Here is an 18613-nt window from a genome sequence, read left to right on the forward strand (position 1 = left end):
TTTATTTTAGAACATATTCAACATTAAACACTGTTCTCATCCCACAATATCTCCTACTCCACTCTAAGTGAAAACCTTCTGTCCCCTGTGAAATAAGGACTCCAGGCAGACAGGACTCCAACGGGAGTTTATTATTTGAAGTCAACACAACAGCAGGCACCTAACCGAGCGGCAGCCCCAACTGAACTGAGACTCCCGCACCAGTCTGGCACATTAAAATAAAACATTCTTAGAACCTTATGACTCATAATAAAGCTGCTCTGTAAGAAATACACACATCCAGTACCCTCGTGAACCAACTTACAAGGATATGTAAATACATAACAGTGCTGTGCACTTTGCCCATCACAACACATCTCACCCCTTACATTTGGATCAGATTTATTTTACATAGTAGTCTTTAAACCAATTAGGTTTGTTCTTGACTCTTCCTGACCTTGTCTCTGTTCGAAGTTTTGTTTGACTATCATCATCAGAGTCTTCACCCAACAGCTGATTGCTTCCCTTAACACTAAACCCAGCAAGATTGTTATTGGCTTCATCCCATTTACCATGTTCACTGTTTTGAACACCAACTGGACATTTTGCTAATTTGGACATCGACCAACATTCTCCTCCCTCCAAAATAACCACATTGCCCCTTACAGCAGATATCTTTTTAGGACGAATATATCTGCTGTCCACACACTTGGAAGTAAGTCTAGGATTTTTAATGAGTAGCAGATTCCCCACTTTCCAGTTGTTAACCTTGGCCTTCATGTCCTCATCAAACCTCCCTTTGTACACATCCTGTGCCTCCTTGATAAGTGTCATAATCTTTCCACGGTCAACGATGGCACTTTTAGCCAACCCGGACAAAGTTTCGTGCCAGGCTGTCTTCCTTTCAGAGACATGAATGGTGAAATGTTTGTAACTGAGTGTGGCGTAGTTCCATATCATTTCCTTCAAAATACAAGACCATTTCAAACCTGAGGCCATAGCCAGTTGTAAACCACCTCTTACAAACCTGTTGGCTCTCTCCACAAGGCAATTAGCCCTGGGGTGATACAAAGCTGTTTCGATGTGCTTAATGCAAAATCTTTTTAAAAAGTTTAGCATTCTCTCAGAACAGAATTGCACGCCATTATCAGTGACCAACTCTGCCGGGAAACCCTCTCTGTAAAACACTTCTTCGAAAAATAGCACCATTTCAGCAGTGGTAGCCTCACGCAAGGGCTTCCATTCAATCCATTTGGAATGGTAATCTACTAACACTACAATATATTTGTATTCATCAGCAAGATTCTGTAAGGGCCATATCTGATCAACTGCAACTTTTTGCCAGGGCTCACTAGGTACCTTGACAGGAGTAATTGGCACTTCCCTAACAATCTTGGTCTTGTCGCTTCTCTCACACTCTCTACAGCCTCTGACACACTTTTCTGCATCCCTATCAATCCCCGGCTACCAAAAGGATTGCCGCAAGTACCTCTTTGTTCCGCCCATACCTAGATGTCCCTGATGCGCTATGTTTACTAAATGAGATCTAACCCCGCTGGGGGGTACTATCCTGCTTCCTTTCCTGAGTTTGCACCCATCCTCTGACAAACTTAACTCATCCCTCACACCAAAATACCTTTCAAATTCCTTTCCAATCACATTCTTGTGAGGCCATACTTCTTTAGTCCACACCTTGACTTGTTCCAATATCGAGTCCTCCTCATCAGCGCTCACCCATCTCTCTTTATCAATGGCATCATACTCAATCTCTGCAATACTAACGTTTTGATATTCAGGTATCTCTCCACTTTCACCATCTCTTACAGGCAACCTAGACAGACAATCCGCAACCACATTCTCTCTCCCACGAATGTAGCACACTCTGAAGTTATAGCTCATGAGTTCCACCATCCACCTTGAAATCCTAGGAGACCCTTTGGCCCACTCAGAACTGTTCATCAGTTGAACCAAGGGCTTGTGATCTGTTCTGACAAGGAAAGCGCGACCCCACAGAAAGAATCTAAAGTGTGTAATGGCCCATAAAACGGCCAAAGCCTCTCTTTCGATAACAGAATAATTCCTTTCTGCTCATCTAAGTGACCTGGACGCAAATGCAAGGACATGTTCAACTTTGCCTGAATCAAACTGAGTCAAGGCAGCTCCTAATCCTAGGGTACTTGCATCAACTGAAAGCAGGGTCTTCCTACCTGATATAAATCCTCCTAATGACGGTGCCTTGACAATCCCCTCCTTGATCTGCAGAAAGGCCTCCTGACACTCTTTGGACCACTCGTACCTCACCCCCTTCTTCAACAATTCTCTCAAAGGGGATGAAATGGATGCAAATCCACCCACAAATTTATGGTAATATTCCGCTAGTGCCATGAAAGAACGCAATTGGTCCTTGTCTTGAGGCTGGGGAGCATTACTGATACTTTCTACCAGTGACCTCTTGGGAGAAATTCCTTCTTTAGAGATCCTATGTCCCAGGTACTCCACTTCCCCAACAGCTATCCTACATTTGCTCCTCTGAACTGTCAGCCCCGCTTCTCTTAGTTTACATAAGACAGCCCTAAGTGCCTTGTCATGCTTAGACATATCACTCGCAAATATCAAAATGTCATCTTGAAATACTGTTACATTTTCTAGACCCTTCAAAACCTCCTCAATGACCTTTTGGAACACAGACGCAGCTGAAGCTAACCCAAACGGCATGCGATTGTATTTGAACGTGCCTTCAGGTGTGATAAAGGCAGTAAGGTGTTGTGACTCTCTGGAAAGCGGAACCTGGTGTTCGGCGGCAGAGATGTCAATGACCGAAAACACTTTGGGCTCACCAAGGGTGGAGAGTGTTTCCGAAATATTGGGCAAAGGATGCCTTTCCACTAATATGTTATGATTGAGACTACGTAGGTCTACACACAACCTCAATTTCCCATTGTTTTTAGCCACAAGCACTATAGGTGACAACCACTCCGTGGCCGCCACAGGCTCAATCACACCTTTACAGACCAAATCATCCAGTTCGCTGCGAAGCTGCGCTCTCATATTTAACGGCACATGCCTCACTTTATGGACAATAGGTTGAGCATCCTTCTTCAGTTTTATATGATGCTCAAAATGCCTAAGCCTGCCCAAGTTTTCAGAGAAAACCTCTGGAAACTCTTTGGACCATACATCATCAATCTCAGCAATAGTAACAGGTTCAAGAGCACTGGCCTGCACCCTGACCCTCAGATTCCTTTGTTCCTCCCAACCTAATAGGGAGGCATCCTAATTTGCGACTAAAATGTTTGCCCTGCATTCCTTCCCTTTGTATGCAACTCTTGCAGAAAATTGACCTAAAATTTCAATTGGAGACTCTCCATAACCACAGGGTTGAATGTCAGGTGGGTTCAACTTTGTTTCATCTTTCTTCAGGGTTTTCCTCAAGGTTTCTTTCGATATGATGCTCCAGGGAGAACATGTGTCAACTTTCATAACTATTTCTTGACCATCGATCATGAACACATCCACCGGCCCCTCCTTCTCTCCTCCAATGGCCGATAATTCAAACACATGCCTGGGACTTGAGTCCTGCGCAGTGGACACTTCCTGTATATTGTAACCCAAGCGAACACTTTCCTCGTTGCTGTTCCTGGACTCCAGGAGATTTATCGATGAGCCCTTGTAAACATTAGCAAAGTGTCCTCTGCCTCTGCACTTGAAGCATTCAGCAAATTTCGCTGGGCAAGAAGGGTCATTTGATCCATGTCTGAGACTGCCACATCTGGTGCATTTCGCGCTCGACGCTCCCTTCCGGTTCATGCTGACACTCGGTTTCCTCTTTTGATCAACCGCACACACAGCTTGAGGACTTTGTTTGTCAATTCTCAGTTCCTTAACATATTTTGACGTTTGCTCCGTACTCCTGGCTAGGTCCACAGCCTCCTCCAACTTCATGTCCTTGGCTAGCAACTTTTCTTGAATTCTGACATTGTTCGTACACCTCACCAGCTGGTCTCTGATGAGTGAGTCAGAGAGATGTTCGAATTCGCAAGAAGGGCTTAGAGTCCTTAAAGAGGCTATGTATGATTCCACTGACTCAGATGGTTCCTGCACGTGCTGAAAAAACTTGTGCCTCTCAAAGGTCACATTCTTCTCGGTTCAAAATGATCCTCCAATTGTTTGAGGGCGAATGTATACTCATCCATCTCTCCGGCTTCGGCACTTTGACTTCTGCTTAGTCCATCAAACACAGTGCGCCCTTCTATTCCCAGATTATGAAGTAACAATGCCTTCTTACAAGCCGAACCGAATCTCTCCCCACCCATCGCCACCAAGTAGTTTTCGAATATGTCCTTCCACCTGTCCCACCTGATGGGGGGACGGCCAGGCTCGTTCAGGAAAGGCACAGGTAGGGGTATTGTTGCTGCCATGTCGCTGCAGACAACTGCGGCTATATGTGTGAGGCAACAGTGCAGAGATCGGAAGAATAATGGAAAAAAAAAGGGGCACAAATACAGAACAACTTGTGTAACGTGTGGGCAGCAGACGCACTGTCAGAGTGATGAGTATTCAAGGAAACACATCGCGCAATAATGCAGTGGAAAACGGAGCCTTTGATTGATGGAGAACTCTTTTAGTAGTTCAGTGTGAGCACGTCACAATGCCCAATTCCTCGAGGGCAGGGAGATTCCAATAGAAGGGTGTTGCTTAGCAACCCAATGACAATGTCAGCATGAGAGAGGAGCTCTTTCCACGTCAGAGGGACACACCCACTTCCTCATCTGGTGCGCGAGCTCACGAGACTGCAGGCGCGTGGATTGGCTGAGGTTCGGCCTCGAGCAGGGCCACAACAACGTTGCGAGCGCACGCTGAATTGGGAAGCGCAGCGAGAAGGCACACACAGCTCCCACCCTCCAGGGTACGCCTCCTGACCTGGTCTTGATCCTGCTTCCACCGGGGCTCGTTCCACTCTACCTGCTGTCATGTACGGAAGCAGGATGAACAGCCGGTGATCTGATGCGGCCTTGGCAGGGGAAAGAAAGCGAGCCGGCCGCACGACAATCCTCGTCGCCAATGTGAAATAAGGACTCCAGGCAGACAGGACTCCAACGGGAGTTTATTAATCGAAGTCAACACGACAGCAGGCACCTAACCGAGCGGCAGCCCCAACTGAACTGAGACTCCCACACCAGTCTGGCACATTAAAATAAAACATTCTTAGAACCTTATGACTCATAATAAAGCTGCTCTGTAAGAAATACACACATCCAGTACCCTCGTGAACCAACTTACAAGGATATGTAAATACATAACAGTGCTGTGCACTTTGCCCATCACAACATCCCCCATCGTCTTATAAGAAGATTTAACTCCTATCGGCTGAAAATGTGTCAAAGTTAACAACTCTTTAACGCGTGTGCTGGGCACTTAGACAAGGAATTGTCAAGCTTGGATTGGCACAGACTTAAGATCTGTGGGCTGCAACACCAGGGCAAAGCTTCAACCTTATTTTATTTATTTATTTATTTATTTATTTATTTAAGCATTTATACAGCCCACCTAGCCCGCAGGCATCTATTGCAGTTAAAGTTAACAACTAATAGTGTAACCACCCTTTTGGAGGTGTCACAGATCAAGGTAGCAAGTGCAAGGGTAAGTGCAGACATCAGGTGTCAAGTGCTGGTAGTGGGACTGTGGGGATACAGAAACAGTCCCCAAGTGCGGGGGTTGCCAGGAAGGCAGTGCAGGGGTGTGTGGCCGGCAGAGGAGGGACCTGGGCCCGAGACCAGAGGGTGGCAAGTTAACCAGTGCAGTTTCAGTTTCAGCCAGGAGGTCAGCGGGGGAGAAAAAGCAGAAGCAAAGAGAAAGGTTTTGAGGTGCTTCTGGAACCGGAGATGATTCTCCTCAAGTGAGCTGGGGGTCGCGTAACTAGTACATCCACACCTCCATACACAGGCTCAATATACATCCACACCTCCTCATAGTACACCCACATCTCCATACAGATCAGCCTCAATATACATCCACGCCTCCAAACAGTTCAGCCTCAATGTACATCCACACCTCCATATAGTTCAGCCTCATAGTACATCCACACCTCCATACACGTCAGCCTCAATAGACATCCACACCGCCATACAGTTCAGCCTCAATGTACATCCACACCTCCATATAGTTCAGCCTCATAGTACATCCACACCGCCATACAGTTCAGCCTCAATGTACATCCACATCTCCATACACGGCAGCCTCAATGTACATCCAAGCCTCCATACAGTTCAGCCTCAATATACATCCACACCTCTATACAATTCAGCCTCGATATACATCCAATCCTCCATACAGTTCAGCCTCATAATACATCCATGCCTCCATATAGTTCAGCCTCAATATGCATCCATGCCTCCATACAGTTCAGCCTCAATATACATCCACACCTCCATACAGTTCAGCCTTAATATACATCCACACCTCCATATAGTTCAGCCTCCTAGTACATCCACACCTCCATAAACTTCAGCCTCAATATACATCCACACCTCCATACAGTTCAGCTTTATCCATGCCTCAGTACAGTTCAGCCTCAATATACATCCACGCCTCCATATATTTTAGCCTTACAATAGAGGGCGTTGTTTTTTGATGAAGCATTTCTCTTTTTGTTCCAGGTCTAGTCTTGCCTTCACCATCTCGTCCAGGCAACGTGCCCAGTGAATCCAGAAACAGCAATGCAAAGGTGTGTATACGCACGTATGTGTATCTACATAAGGTTTGAACGAACCCCTCACTTGCTTAGACACCCACCACAGCCTGCCTGCCTCTCTCAAACTTGAGCAGAACTACCTCCGGTTCTGGAAGCAACTCAAGACCTTCCTTTTCGCCCTCCGCTGTCTCTCTTCCTCTCCCCTGCTGATGCACCTGACTGCTCCGTGCACTGGTCACCCGCTGAACTCGGGCCCAGGCTCTTCCCTGCCCAGTTACCCTTGCACTGCCTTCAGCCTCCCCTGCACTTAAGGGTCTGTATCTGCAACCCTACAGTCCCTTCTCTCTGCAGTTATGAGCCACCCGCTGGCTGCACTTGCCAGTTACCTGCACTTCTCCCCTTCTGCTCTCCCCTGGCACTTCTCCCCTTCCCTCATCCCCGCACTTGCACGATCTGAATGACACAAGGCCTAGTAAGATGGTTATTTTCTCCTCCCTCTGTTTCCCCCTCCTTGAATGGTTGCGCCTAGAAACACTTGTATACAGGCGCGTTATAAATGCCAAATCATATCACTCTGCTGTGGGGTGTGCATTAGATGGGGTTCGTAAAGGTTACGAAGTGCCATTCTGAGTGGTGGAATTTATGAAAATGACCAAACTATCCATGTTAACTCCATTGGATTGGTCAAAATCTGAAAGTGTATCTATCAAGCAAGAGATCCAAGTGTAATGGTGCACATGGCCGACATGTTGTTGTGTCCATCCTACAACTACACATTTATGGACACACACATGGAGAAGGGACGCGAGGTGAGTGGGCAGCAATGAATGACCTTTCCTGCACATGCACTAGTCGCGCCTCATTATGCATAGTCCCAGATTTCACGTTTGTGTATTCAATTATCAAGTTCAAAATGAGAGGCTGGGCATGAAATATAAGGGGGTCTAAAACAGAAGGAGAACGCACAGGGGAGAGAGAGGAAAAGAGGTCCCAGTAGATCATCACAAATCTTTATTACATAAATGCCAAGTCTTTCCTGTGGCAGTCGTAGATTGTTGGACATAAAAGCAATCTAGGAATTTTGGTATCCAGTGATAAAATCTTGGGAGGATAGCTCAGGGGCAACGCGCTTGTCTTGGAAGCAAGATGACGCAGAGCAACACAGGTTCGATCCGCGCTTAGAAATCTCTGGGTATTAAGTGCGTTATAAATAACCAATTACAATATTTGCTAGGAAAAAAAGTCGAGCGTGACGATATTTTTTTAAAGGGACTATCCAACACTTTTCCCAAATATTCTAGACCTGGAGTTTGTTTATATAAGTGCCCCAGTACTAAAAATGTGTCAGGGGGGTGTTTAGTGCCCTTGATAAAAATATCAAGTCACACTCCGTGTTCTTTCTAGTGATTATATCACATATAACCGAATTTTTCCCCCAAATCCATCTGAACCCCACTTTTCTCCTGTCACACACTGCTATCCCATGGCTGCCCAGTTGAGTCATTTCAATTTCCCAGTGTCATTCCCCGGCAGTAACCCTCCTTCCAATAACTTAAGACCACTTTTCCGCTACAATTATAGAGCGCATTAAGCCCTCTCGTTCTCCAGGCCGTGCTGGAGACATCACTATCCACGTGACCAGGGTGGTTTGCTGGCATTTCACCCAAACCTGTGACCCCATATCATCAGAGTTAAAAGGCCAAATTAAAGCATGTTGGCGCCAGCCACCTCTGGTCGGTCTCTATTTTTGTTAAATTGTCAAGATATATACATTCGGGTTCACAATACAGGAAGCTATTACACAGACAGACAGACAGACACATGTCCGGAAGTTCCATTGGTTTGTGTTGTTTGGAGCGTTATCATTTTGTTACTGATACGGTTACTGTCCACTGCAGGCAGCACCCCTCCACACTCAACCTCCCCTCTTCCTCTGCTCCCCTTCTATATTTCTCACCCTTGACCTCCCCTCTTCTCGCCCTCCCCCTTTCCTCAATGTAACTAGCGCCTTGATACCCAAGAGTTTTTGTTCGCTGCAATAAATGCAAAAATAAATAAATAAATGCTTCTGCACTTTTTTTGGTTTTTTTTTTTAATCAGGAAAGGGAAAACAGAGCGCCAGAATCCAAGAAAGCCACCCCAGTGCCTGAATCTGCCGGTACACACTGCATTCTTTGTGTATTCTCTCTTGAATGTGACGTTTTCTGATTTTCAATATTCCAGTGTGCTTGTGAGTTCATAGCTGTGACAAGGCATTTTAGCTAGCGCTTGCTGCATCTGCCCTGCAGATTCATGGTGATCGTGTGGGTTAGTGATCGGGCGCATGCACCAGTTGCTGCATTGGTGAGGTTGTGCATTTAGAAGACTACTGTCACTGTCTACTAGCAACTGATGCTGTCACTCAGTGGTGCTCATTGTGTTAACCTCAGACGGTGGGACCTCCGGGCTGTACACCCATCACTGCCTAGGCCGAAAATCACATGGCCTTCCTATACCTTTCTTCCAGCCCTTTGTTGTGTACCCTATGGAAAGTTTCCCACTCAGTGCAGACCGTTGCCATTGCCTCTCCTGTGGACACCATATTTTCCATCACAGACCATTTGAACACCAGTCGCATCCTCAATATTCCCCACTCCCCCACCCTTTGCCCAGAGGGCATGGTAGAAGGGTTGGCATTCCAGGAGTCACGCCCCCACCTCTGCCACTGTTACCTCCGCCCACCTTTGAAGTACATAACATTTGACTGTTCTTCCCACCTGCTCTCCATACACCTCCCCTCCAGCAAACCTCACTCCATGGACCACTAAACACTGTTTTCCCCAGGCAACCACCCCACCCCCCTTTCCCCTGCACCCCAGCTTTCTGCTCCAGCAGGAATGACCCTTCTCAACTACTCATGTACGTAGCTGTATCTCCTCATTTAAACACACACAGATGCATACAAATGCACACATACACATATAATTATATACATGCATTGCTCATGTGGCTCCAGTGATGGCCACTGAGTGGTGCTCTGGAGCATTTATGTTCAAGCTTTTATGAACCTTCCATGACTTTGGACTAGATCGTGCCTTCACAGTAATGCCCTAGTTTAAACTGAGCTGTATATTGTGGACATGCTCTGTGCCTCTGACTGACCAGTAATACTGGTTAAATACGCACCCATACGGCCACAACTATTTTCTCTTCGCTCATCTCAAGTGTTTTGCCCACTCAAGTGTCGCATCCATGATCCAATCTCCTTTTCTCAACCTTCTTCTTTCCTAGTCCTTTTATTGTTTACGCATGTTGACGCAGATTCTTCCGTGTGCGACCCATGCGGTGGTGGTGGATTAGGTCAATGTTCTGCATGCCACCCTTGCAGTGGTGGTGGATTAGGTCAATGTTCTGCATGCTACCCTTGCAGTGGTGGTGGATTAGGTCAATGTTCTGCATGCTACCCATGCAGTGGTGGTGGATTAGGTCAATACTCTGCATGCTGGACTGCCAAACTATTTGATGATCCGCTTGCAAACCCCAGAGGGTTCCTGAGACCTTTCTTGTTTCTTCTGCTTGACGCTCTTTGCATCTTCCGCATGCTACCCATGTGGTGGTGGTGGATTAGGTCAATGATCTGCATGCCGGACTGCTGAGCTATTTGATGAGCTGCTTCCAAACCACTGAGGGTCCCTGACACCTTTCTTATTTCTTCTGCTTGACGCTCTTTGCATCTTCCGCGTGCTACCCATGCGGTGGTGGTGGATTAGGTCAATGCTATGCATGCTGGACAGCTGAGCTATTTGATGAGCAGCTTGCAAACCACTGAGGGTTCCTGACACCTTTCTTATTTCTTCTGCTTGACGCTCTTTGCATCTTCCGCATGCTACCCATGCGGAAAGTGGTGGATTAGGTCAATGCTCTGCATGCTGGACAGCTGAGCTATTTGATGAGCAGCTTGCAAACCACTGAGGGTTCCTGACACCTTTCTTATTTCTTCTGCTTGACGCTCTTTGCATCTTCCGCGTGCTTCCCATGCAGTGGTGGAGGATTAGGTCAAAGCTCTGCATGCCGGACTGCCGAGCTATTTGATGAGCCGCTTGCAAGCCACTGAGGGTTCCCGAGACCTTTCCTGTTTCTTCTGCTTGACGCTCTTTGCATCTTCTGCGTGCTAGCCATGCTGTGGTGGTGGATTAGGCAAGTGATCTGCATGCCGGACTGCCGAGCTATTTGCTGAGCTGCTTGCAAACCACTGAGGGTTCCCGAGACCTTTCCTGTTTCTTCTGCTTGACGCTCTTTGCATCTTTCGCGTGCTACCCATGCGCTGGTGGTGTATTAGCCCAATGCCCTGCATGCCGGACTGATGAGCTATTTGATGAGCCACTTGCAAACCACAGAGGGTTCCCGAGACCTTTCCTGTTTCTTCTGCTTGACGCTCTTTGCATCTTCCGCGTGCTAGCCATGCTGTGGTGGTGGATTAGGCAAGTGATCTGCATGCCGGACTGATGAGCTATTTGATGAGCCACTTGCAAACCACAGAGGGTTCCTAAAATCTTTCCGGTTTCTTCTGCTTGACGCCTTTTGCATTGGCTGCCTATTTCCCAATGGATAATCATTAACGTGTTGAGCCTGGTTTTGGTTCTTAAATGCATCCGTGGATTGGCACCAAATGATCTATGCTCGGAAATCAAACAATATCTTACAGAGCATCCCTTCGGTCGTCCAATCAGTGGTTTATTTACACATTCCTCCTTCAGGTTGCTCAACCCAAGTAGATGGGTGGTTTTCGATGTTGGGCTCTTGCCTTTGGAGCAACTTCCTGTTGCACCTTCACTCTCTGAACTCTTTGATGACCTCCAGGAAAAAGCGGACAACCCCCCTTTTCATATAATTGCTACTGCCTGCACTTTCTACCAGCACACCCTAGGATATTGTTGCTCTTTTTTTTGCTACTTCCGCCCACATGCAGGGAATGTCTGCCCAGTTCCCTCTGGGTTATGTGCCTTAGAAATGAACGTAACACATCACAGACTAAGATCTGACGACGCCCTAGCGGGGTCACAATACTCCATCTGTCAGATGTAGTCAGGGCCCGTAAGAGCACTACGTTGGTGATGTGTGCAGTATAAATAGTGGTTAACCTCACATATATGTCCGTGCTTCCCTCCTCCTGCTCCTCCTCCTCCTCCTCCTTCTTCTTCTTCTCCTCCTCCTCCTCCTCCTCAAAGCAAACTGCACAATAAAGCGAGACGATGTCTCATCTACACTGGCAACAGGCCGTTGTATAAGTGTGCCCACATTTTGCAGGCATGGGAACTGAACCATAGCTTTTACACCCCCCCTTCCCCCTATTGGTGACCGACCAGAGGACCCCTACCCTCGGTTGAGGGACCGGCCCCTGCGTATTGAAGTACACACTGCTGTTACCTTAAACTACAGATGAAATGACTTCTGATCATATCATCATGGTGGCCAATCATCACAAGACCAGGCTCCCACCATGACACCGTCCATGAGCAAGGCAAGCATTTTGATGTAATTGCAAGTTGAACTGTAGCGCTGCCCAAAATGTATAAATAAATAACAAACGCAGGGTTGGCTACGCAGCAATACTTTGTAGTTTGTAACATACGATTGTGGACCTCTCGGCTTATCCACAAGCCTATAAGGTTATCCGCCGAGAAACTCAACATATCGGTGGGGGGAGGGGAAGAGGGCAGCGCACCACCGGAAGCCACGACACCAGGCTGGACACCAAGAACTGCAAGAGGGGAAACAGGAGCCAGGCCTCTGCCTGCGACTCACCCGTTCTCTGTAACCTGGTGCAGATCAGGCTAGCCCCCTACATCTTACACTCCAGGAAGGACCTGAAGCCCTACTCTTCAAAGAACATCTCGCCATTCGCTGATTGCTCCACTCAACCCTAGTTCTCCCTCTCCCCTGCACCCCTATCCATCCCATCTCCCCTGATAGCCTTGCACTCCCCGTTGCAAGCCCATAGGGGGCATCCCCTATGCACAGCGCTCTGTTGCTTCACAGTTACTTTGAGCTTTATAAATGCCATTCATACATATGTACAGAGACAGAGCCACAGGGCATCTGCCAGCGAATTTGCGGGTGCCAGGGAGAGACCACAGAGACATGCAGCGGGTCAGCATTTTATGGAACAGGAACACCTTCTCAGAAAGCTGCATGCTATCGGTTGGAAAAGAAGGGATGGCAGGGCAAGCACTCGAGCCAAACGGTGCGGATAAGCAGGGCGGTGCAAAAAAAATGCAGTCCAGCGATGCTCAACCGGAAGAGCAGGCACAGGACCTAGAAGGGGAAGGGATAAAAAAACGAGCAGCGCAGAAAATCTGAGCGGAACACTTGACCCAGAAGAGCCGAAACGGCAGAGCAAGCACTTGCCAAAGTGGGTGCTGACGTGACAAGCAGAGCAGAGATGCCGAGTGGAACACTTGACCCCAAACTTGCTGAAACAATAGAGTGAACAATAGCAAGAGGGGCTGCCCGAAGAGTGGCAACAAAGCTAAGTAGAGCACATGACCCACAAATTGCAAAGAGAGGGACACTTGCTTTATTAGGTGCTAAATAACCTAGTGGATCATTTGCCACATGAGGTGTTATATGATATAAGTCATTTATAACTTGCCTGTTAACAAGTGTTTCTAGGCACATCAAGACAAGGGAGTGACGACAGAGGGAGGACAAGACAAACTATCTTACTAGGCCTTGTGTCATTCAGATCGTGCAAGTGTGAGAACGAGAAGTGCAAGAGGAAACGGACAGGGAAGTGCAAGGGAGAGGGGAGGGGAAAACAGGGCAGCAATGCTCTGAGTAAGTGCAGCCAGGGCAGCACGGCTCTGGGTATTGCAAGGAGAACACGGGACTGTAGGGTTACAGTTACAGCCCCTAAGTGCGTGGTAGGCCCAGAGGCAGTGCAAGCGTGACTGATCAAGAAAGAGCCTGGTACCCAGTGATACTCTGAGGGTAGCCAAGCAACCAGTCGGTACAGCAGACAGGTAGGTCAGGTAGGTCAGCAGCGGAGGGAGAGAGAGAAAGTAGAGGAGAAGAGGAAAGCTTTGAGCTTCTTCTGGAACTTCAGGTGGTCCGACGCAGGTTTGAGTGTGGCAGGGAGGCCATTCCAGAGGGCGGCAGTTGCAGAAGAGAGAGATCTACCCCACCACACTCTATCTAGAGAAGCGTCTAACCCTTAGAGAGTTGAAGGTAGTTGAGCGAAGGGCTCAAGAAGGAAGGTATTTTGGAAGAGAGGTTTGGATGTAGTGCGGGCCCCGGCCCCAGAAAGCCTTGTGGACAATGCAAAGGTTCTTGAACTTGATCCTAGCAGCCACCGGGAGGCAGTGGAGAGATTTCAGGGCTGGAGAGATACGGTCCCTGGGCTTGAGGCCAAGGAGAGAGCCCCGGGGAACACCACAGGTAGAGAGAGAGGTGGCAGAGAGAAAGTGACCAAGTTGGACCTAGGAGGGGTTGTCCAAGAGGAAGAGGTCAGCCACTCCAGGGCCTGATCCATGATGCCCAGGTTCTCACACAGTCGATTGAGCAGGATGTTGTGGTTGACCGCGTCGAAAGCAGAGGAAAGATCAAGGAGGATGAGGACAGAAGGAATGCTGGAATCGAGGTTAGAGAGCAGATCTTCACAGGTGTCCAGTAGAGCAGTTTCTGTACCTCCTGCAGCTTTGAAGCCAGACTGATGCTCATGGAGACAACCAACAGATTTCATTTGCAGGGTAAGCTGGGAGAGGGCCAGCTTTTCCAAGAGTTTCCCCAGGAAAAGGGTGATGGAAATTGGGGGATAGTTTGCCGGGCAGGTAGGATCGGCAGGGAGGCTTCTTGAGGAGGGGGTGCACAAGGGAGTGCTTAAGGAGAGTGTCAGATGTCAGATTGCCCACGTAGTGTAGCCGATGAATTCTTCTTCCCAATGTGCCCCTCTGGTTTTGTTTTGAAGAAAGAACCAGAGCGATCAATTGGAGAAAAGAATGGATGCCGATGGAAATCCAGGGGTACCAATGGAACAACACAGGCCGAGAGGCTGTATGTCAAAGGAGGACTGGATGTGGATAACACAACAGCAATTTGAGGCTGGACCTGCAAATGTGAGATATAACAACATACCACAGCAGAAAGGTTTGAGTTTGCGTTGTGCCAAAAGATTCAACAACCGAACAAGGCAAAAAGGCAGTCCCAATAGTCGTACCCCACAAGTAGTGGTTAGCATAGGATACAAAACCCACCTCCCTTCTCCCCCCCGGACTTAACAGAAGAGGTTTGCCGCTTACCGGTGGTTCTGTCCCAGGAGAGAGTGGGCCGCACATGTAGATAAAGTTCCAAGCAATCCACAATGAAAGTAGTCCAAACCTAACCCGACGGCACGAGGACGCCTAATAACACCCTGACCCGACGGCACAAGGACGATAGTATACACAGGGAGTCTCTAGTCTGTGTACCAATTCTAAACTCCAAAAGGTCCAAGTTGTCGAGAGAAAACCAGAAGTTCCAGGGACAATCCGAAAGTGGAAGAGCGTATGCAGACGGGGTCTGGCCTGATGTAACGTGGCATCCAAGGAGCAGGCAAGGGAAATCCAGTAACGGTCCGTGGTCAAAGTACGTGACGAGGCAAATCAAGGCAAGGCGTTAAGGAAGAGCAATCCAATAAGCAGTCCGCGTCGAGGAGCCAAGGAAATCAGAAACTGAAGGGGGAAAAACAGGAGTAACAAGGACAGGAACGAAATAAACAAGATACAAGGAAAAACACTGAACAGAGTTCGAAACGCCACTAATCAGCGATCAGAAGCACCGATCTAGGTGAAGGAGGTGCTAATAAGGAGGCAAGTCACATGACAACGCGGCGCGCTACTCGGCGTGGACCGTGGGAGGAGTAGAGCGGACACCAGTGTTGCCATGCCAGTTTCCAGGCACCAGGTTTCGCGCTTCTTAAAGGGACACGAGCCCGTGGTTTGGAAAGGAACGAGTACCCATACATGACAGTATCCTCCCGCAAAGGGGCCCTCACCCCCCGAGTGGACCAGAAACAGGCCATAAGGACAGGAGCATGAATGTTTCTAGCCAGTTCCCATGTGCGGTCCTCTGGACCATAGCCCTTCCAATCAACCAAGTACAAACGCCGCCCCCTGCGCACCTTGGTGTCCAGGAGAGCAGCCACCTCGTATTCGTCGAAACCATGCACCCTAACAGGAGAAGAGCGTAAAGGCAGTTTGGTCAATGGGTGACAAGGTTTCACCAAGAACACATGAAACACCGGATGTATCCTCCAACTAGAAGGTAGGGCTAGACGAACCACCGCTGGATTTATGACTTGCAGAATCTTATAAGGACCCACAAAACTAGGTAACAAGGCCCGTCGACCTGGCAATCGTAGGTTTTTTGTAGACAACCAGACCTTCATGCCCGGAGCATACAGAGGAGCCACACAGCGGTGTGCATCAGCATACTTTTTCGAACAGCTTTGGGCCAGTATCAGTTGGCTTTTCACTAAGGCATGAGTATCTGAGAGCCTCTTAATACAACTCAAAGCAGCGGGATTGTGGAATGGTAGTTCGGCACCAAGAGGCAAGGAACACGGATGTCGACCATACATCGCGTAAAACGGGGACATGTGGGTCGCAGAGTGGAGGGAATTATTGTAGGCAAATTCCGCCAACTGCAATACGGAGACCCAGGTACCTTGACGTTGAAAGGTGAGGCAACGGAGGTACTGTTCCATGGTAGCATTTAGCCTCTCCGTTTGACCATCTGTTTGAGGGTGGTAAGCGCTGGAATATCTGCCATCGATACCTAGGGTTGTCGTCAAAGACCTCCAAAAGCGAGAAGTAAACTGCGGTCCCCGATCCGTGATGATCATAGTAGGTAGACTGAACCTTCTAAACACGTTCTTCAAGAACAGATCCGCTAGCACCGGAGCAGTAGGGACACCATGGCATGGTACAAACATAGCCATCTTGGTAAAGTAATCAATCACTACCCAGATAGTGTTGTACCCGTCCACCATAGGTAGTTCCACGACGAAATCCATAGAAAGCATTTTCCATGGGGCATCGGGTATAGGCATGGGTTGAAGTAGGCCCACAGGTTTACCATGATGATGTTAGCACTGGGCACAAACAGTACAAACCGCTCTATATTCCCTTACATCTTGGTTCATAGAAGGCCACCAGCACCATCTTCCCAAAAGGTCCAAGGTCTTTCCAACCCCTGGATGGGCTTCTACTGCAGCATCATGGCACCACTGCATGGCGGTACGCCGGGTCTTAACATCTGGCAAGAATATTTTTCCCTGTTTATAGGGTAGTGAGTGAACGAGCTCCAAACCAAGGCCGGCAACCTCGGAAGGATGGGTACTCACCCAGTCCTTAATTGATACGGTTAATGAGGGACGTAACGTGCAACCACACACCACTTGATTAGGTAGTAACAGGGAGCCGTGAAGGTTGGAAGGATTCGGAGGTCCATGAAGTCGAGAAAGGGCATCTGCTTTTGAGTTCAAGGAACCGGGACGTAGGTGATGATGAAATTGAACATTGAAAAAAATTCATGCCACCTAGCATGGCGGGCCGTGGTGCATTTAACCGACTGCAAGGCCAAGAGGTTCTTGTGATCAGTGAAGACCTGGACCGGCTCGGGAGAGCCCAACAGATGATGCCTCCAAACCAAGAATGCGTCTCTGACAGCCAATAACTCACGCTCCGTGATAGTGTAATTTCTTTCATAGGGCGTAAGATTTCTGGAGTGAAAAGCCACTGGATGTAGGCTTTTGGTGTCTAGACAATGCTGGGACAAAACAGCGCCCAAGGCTACATCAGAGGCATCGGCTTCAATGACAAATGGCGTATTTATATCCGGATGGTGGAGAACAGGATCAGAGGTGAAGGCAGACTTCAGGGTTTCGAAGGCTACTTGTGCCTTCGCATTCCACCTAAACGGATGTTTAGTGCTGGTGAGGGCCGTCAGTGGAGAAGCAAGGGCAGAGAAGTCTTGGATAAACCGCCGGTAAAAATTGCAAAAGCCAAGAAACGATTGTAAGGCTTTCAATGTGTTGGGACGAGGCCAGTCCAGAATAGCAGATAGTTTGGAACGGCTCATCTGCACGCCCTGGTTGGTAATGTTATAGCCCAGGAATTCCACCTCAGTAACATGAAACATGCACTTCTCCAGCTTGGCGTACAGACGATTATCCCTCAGTCGTTGCAATACGTTAGAAAAATGAGTGACATGAGAGGCAATCGAGGGGGAATAGATCAAGATGTCATCCAAGTATACGACCACATATTGGTCCAACATGTCATGGAATACCTCATTAATGAAATACTGAAAAGTAGCTGGAGCGTTGCACAGGCCAAAAGGCATAACGCAGTACTCAAAGAGGCCATACTTAATTTTGAAAGCGGTTTTCCATTCATCGCCTTCGCGTATCCGTACAAGATTGTATGCACCCCTTAAGTCCAGTTTAGTAAACACGTTGGCCGAACCCAACTGATCCAGCAGAACCGAAATCAGAGGGATCGGATATTGGTTCTTGATTGTGACTGCATTTAAAGCCCGATAATCGATGCAAGGGCGAAGGTCCCCCTCCTTTTTTGGGATGAAGAACAAGGGAGAGGCAGCAGGCGAACGAGAAGGGCGTATAAAACCAGAGTCCAAGGACCGCTTAATATAGTCCTTCAAAATCAGGTCTTCCCTTGGGGTCAAGGAGTAAATCCACCCCGAGGGTACCTTGGCCCCTGGGACTAGCTCAATAGGACAGTCGTAGGGTCTGTGAGGCGGAAGTACCTCCGCCCCCTGGGCATCGAAGACATCCTTGTACTTTTGGTATGCCACAGGAAGCGTGGCATTGATAACTGCTCCCACGGTACCAGCTAGTTCAGAGAGAACACAGCCTGGATTGACCATCGAAGGGGTTGTCAGACAATGACTCTCGCAGAAATCCGA

At 48.2% G+C, this 18613-nt stretch overlaps 1 protein-coding gene across 2 annotated transcripts in view; it reads left to right on the forward strand.

The window, feature by feature from the left end:
• IRAK3 (interleukin 1 receptor associated kinase 3) overlaps positions 1-18613 on the forward strand; it is a 155006-nt gene that overhangs the window by 35674 nt on the left and 100719 nt on the right. For both annotated transcript variants that reach the window (XM_069629760.1, XM_069629761.1), the window contains exons 3-4: positions 6636-6703; positions 8771-8828. In XM_069629760.1, the coding sequence (XP_069485861.1) occupies positions 6636-6703; positions 8771-8828 (126 nt within the window). The remainder of the gene's footprint in view (positions 1-6635; positions 6704-8770; positions 8829-18613) is intronic.

The sequence above is a fragment of the Ambystoma mexicanum genome, chromosome 12 (assembly GCF_040938575.1).
Source record: "Ambystoma mexicanum isolate Mex_15411 chromosome 12, UKY_AmexF1_1, whole genome shotgun sequence".
In the NCBI taxonomy this organism is placed as follows: Eukaryota; Metazoa; Chordata; class Amphibia; order Caudata; family Ambystomatidae; genus Ambystoma; species Ambystoma mexicanum.